Source organism: Salvia splendens, chromosome 7 (genome assembly GCF_004379255.2).
Source record: "Salvia splendens isolate huo1 chromosome 7, SspV2, whole genome shotgun sequence".
In the NCBI taxonomy this organism is placed as follows: domain Eukaryota; kingdom Viridiplantae; phylum Streptophyta; class Magnoliopsida; order Lamiales; family Lamiaceae; genus Salvia; species Salvia splendens.
The window spans coordinates 30,222,937-30,227,314 of record NC_056038.1 but is presented as its reverse complement, the minus strand read 5'-3'; the positions used below and the strand labels follow the sequence as shown (position 1 = coordinate 30,227,314).

Genomic DNA, 4,378 nt, shown 5'->3' with positions numbered 1-4,378 from the left:
TCAACAATCTACAGTTACAGCCAAGTCATTCATGCTTGACAGCGTCAAAGCTTCTTCGTTATGATCTATACATAGCCGTCTCTGTTGTCGGACAATTCCAACAACTTCTTCCGTCTTCCCCAAAAGCAGAAACGCTTCGCGCACGTTGTTGTTTCTCTTTTCAATGCAACTCTGGTGACACATTTTGGTTATAGCATATGGCAAATTGGTGAGACACGCAGAAAAAACATCTGCGATCATAACACATAATCTCTCCCACATTTCCTCACAGCTTTCCTCTTCACCATAGGACAACAAAATGGTCTGACAAATTCTGTACATGGAGTTTGCAGCCACAACTCTTGCTGGGAAGTTTAGAGGATTTCCCATATTGGAATCTTGCGACTCCAAGACGATCTCTTCAGCTTTATCGGAGAGCTCTTGCAAGACTTGCTTGCTGTTTCTGCACCATACAAATCCAGTTCTGAGATCGATCTCAACCCACTTTGAGTAAACTAGCAGTTCCACCCAAGTAGCACTTGCAGCATTCCTAATGCTTTTAAGTTTCGCATTTGTATCCAAAGTTTTTTCGACTACTTTTGCAAGAGGAAGGCCTTCGCTCACACTGCTCAACAACTGCTTGCGTTGATGCTGGGAGATGTTGGGAAGGGCGAGGGCAATGCTTGTGAGAGTGACTACTAGTAGAGTCCAACAATCATGAGCTAAGCCTAAAACTAAGGTCGTAATTTGGCTAGTATTAGAGCTATCAGATTTGCTTAGAAGATTTATAAGGTTGGAGGGCTTCTTTACTCTACCTATCTGAATCATGCCATCAGCCTCGAGGCACATGCTTCTCACCAAGCTTGTCGGCAGCTTCACCTCGCCATCTAGTAACAGAACATAACTGCTTAGGTAGTTCAGATCCATGTTGTCACCACCCGATGATGTATCATGATGCCTTCTCGCTAACTTGTTGATGTGAGAGCAGCACAATACAAATGGAGCCACCATGAAGCTAGAAAAGAAGATGAGGGTTTTGCTTGCAAGAACAATAAAACACTGAACTCCAATGCAGAAAGTTAGCGCACACCATTTTGCATCAAGAAGACATTTGCCCCATCTGTTTGGCCCAATTTTGATGCCTGCGGAGCTGTTTCTGCAGTCGCTGAGCGTCTGAATCCAGTAGCTTTCAATCATCCACGTGTTGGTTGATGAGCAACGAAACCTGACTGTGACGAACCATCTCAACATAGCCACAATCACGGCTATCCCTGCCCCATAGAACTGAATCTCTATAATCCTTTTGGTGTAAATTCCATAGGGCGTCTTTCCTGGCACATACTTGATTATCCCATGAATTACATTTACAAAAGTATACATGATCACGAAAAAGAAGGTGATCATAGATGAAGCTGCACAAACACTAGAACGCGCTATCACAAACTGAGGGCAGCTGCTCTCTGCCATCACCCAGTATTTCATCATCTGTCTTCTCTGATCATCCATCTTGAAGGCCTCCACCAATTCCTCCTCCTTCTCCAAAGCTTCTCTGTGCTTCTCTTCGTACTTCAGTTTCAGACTCCTCTTCATCACTGACACACTAAGCGCCAGGCAAACTAGCATCGCAAGAGAAACTAACATTACAACAGAAGGGATCATTGCTTGTGATAGCAAACGTTGCACCTCAATGGTATGAATGGAAACATTAGCCGTGATGGTGACCACGAGAAGGGCTAGGCCAACGCAATTTGTGAGCAGCTCTTTGTCGTTCATGGATCCCAGAGAAGGCATCAGAGTGTTGAGAGCTGTTGACATGAAGAGCAAGCTGGTGAACTTTGCAGATGCATCTGTGGCGGTGTTGATCATCACGGTGTTGAGATCCATGGGCAACTTCATTGCCACGGCTAATAGAGTCAAAGAAGAAGCATTGAGAGAGGTGTATTTGCAGGGAAACCATAGCTTCTTGCGCCGGAAGCTGTTGAAAGCGTCGGCCAGCATTGCAAGGATGCACACTGTAGAAGCTGCGGCGATGTATAAGCCCACCCATGGCATCGCTGCATCTAGCTTCTTCTGCACTGTGGTGTCGGAATCAGAATCCATCAATGAGTTGAAACTAATTAGTTGATTTAAAATATTTTGTGTTTGACATTTTATATCACACGTTATACATCTATTTACATAAATCTTGTGACAAGTCTTTTCATGAGTAAAAGAGAAGACTTGGAAATCAACAGCAAATTTGAATTTTCTGGAGACTAAGGGTGTCCACTATAGGCGGACAGCAGCCTCCCACCTTCTCGCACAGCCGTTTCATAGCCGCGCCTCCCGCGTCCGCCCCGTTTCCACGCAATAGGGCAGCGGCCCTCGCCCCACCCCTTCTTCCTCAGCCGTGTCCTCGGCGGCTCGGCGCCGAACGCCCTTCTGCCCCCGATTTTTTGTCCACTTCGGGGCGGACGCCCCGCCCACTATAGACAGGCGCGACTTAGCCGCTTCCGGGGCGGCCGGCGTGCCGCCCCTATAGTGGACACTCTAAACTGCAGATAAGACTCTTTTGTGCTCTAAAATTTATACTCCATCTGTCCCGCCATAAGTGAGACGTATTCATATTGGACCGTCCCTCTATAAGTGGGACATTAATTTTATGGCAAAAAACCAATACTCTATCTCTCTCTTACTTTATTATCTCTCCTACTTTTTCTCTCTATTTTTTGTTCTCTCTTACTTTATTATCTCTTCGTTTAACCACTAAACACCATTACCTAAAAATCTGTGTCCAAAAGAAATGTGTCACATATGATGGGATGGAGATAGTAGTACTATGTGTAGTAAGGCCACCAGATTTAAAACGGTTAATTTTATTCAGTCAGTCGGTTGAGCCTTTAATTCGATAGAGGTTGAGCTTTGATGGACTCGATGATGGGATCATATTTGCTAGCAACAAAGAATTTCATGAATAGCAAGTATTATACAGTTGTGCTCACTTTGTCCTAAAGTACCTGAGTCGTATTCTTAAATATATCTTATACTTTATTCTCTTCAGTCTCCACTTTAACCACTCTTTAACCTTTAAATATCAATTTTTTAAATTTTATGTAAAAAAAATGAATCAACTAACTTGGGACGATATAATAACCACGAGTTTGGTAAGTTGATCAAAGTTAGGGATTAATGATGATCCTAGGAGTTCGGTAAGTTGATCAAAGTTAGGGATTAATGATGATCCTAATTGTAACAAATAATAAAACTATGGCATCGCATTGCCAATATCTGAAATTATTATTATTATTATTATTATTATTATTATTATTATTATTATTATTATTATTATTATTATTATTATTATTATTGACATATAACTAAAGCATGGGCGAAGCCACAAGGATCCTTGGAGGAGCAAATGCCCGTATTATTTTTTTTAAAATTATAAATTTATTTTAAATTCAACTTTAAATGCTTGATTTCAGTCCTTCAAACTCTGTTGATAGGTACTTTTCCCTCTCGTGGCTTCAAAATAACTAGCCAACAAAAACTTAACTACTACTCCTACTTTTAAATACATGCACTTCATCAATGTCTTCAGATTATTGGATAGTGAAATATATTGCTCGTGGAAAAGACTTATAAATGCGTACACACTGACTTTTGGCCTACGGTCCCTTTAAGTTGCTCTGAAGTCTGACATCAAATCATACATTTTCAAAATCAACTCTCCCTAATGGGGATGCAGTCAGAGACATTTAGGGCACGTTTGTTTGCCATATTGGTCTAACATATGTTAGCATATATTTAAAACTATTTTTATGTTTTCATTTTTGCATAGTAATCACCTTCAGCCATTTGTTTGGCAATATACGTATCATATGTTTGCCATACATCTGTTTGATATGATACATCAAAACGGTAGATACAAAATTCTATTGACAAAAATAGCCTCATAAAATTTTTATAATTCCCGAAATATCCTCGTAACTCTATATGGCGCTGAAACCAAATTCGTTCGCGCCCCCAATTTCAACTTCTCCTCAAATACATACTTCATCCCCAAATTTAGCCCCTTGTGAGGACGCTGCAACCTGCGATGCCGGAGGTTACCAAATCAAACGAAGATCTTTGCCTGAAGTTAATGTTGAATGACTGGAAAGAGATCTTCGGCAAGGACCGTGCAGAGGGAGTTCGGTCAGTGGACACAAGGGATGCAGTTCACAAAATTTATGGATCTAAGGCTGATTTGAATGAAGATTCAGAGAAGTCCTCTCCACCAACTTTAGAGGAACTCTTCCCCAACGAAGTTTTTCATGATGATGTGCTACCAGAGATGGTTGACGAGAGCACATCTGTACCTGTGGCGCCTACTCCGAAGGTGGAAAAACAAACAATTAGTAGGAGTATAATATACATG

At 41.5% G+C, this 4,378-nt stretch overlaps 1 protein-coding gene across 1 annotated transcript; it reads right to left on the bottom strand.

Moving 5' to 3' along the window:
• On the bottom strand, positions 1–2,079 carry LOC121810709. The gene has a single exon (XM_042211460.1). It carries the CDS (start codon positions 2,077–2,079, stop codon positions 1–3), a length of 2,079 nt encoding a protein of 692 aa, XP_042067394.1.
• Between the last annotated feature and the right edge of the window lie 2,299 nt (positions 2,080–4,378).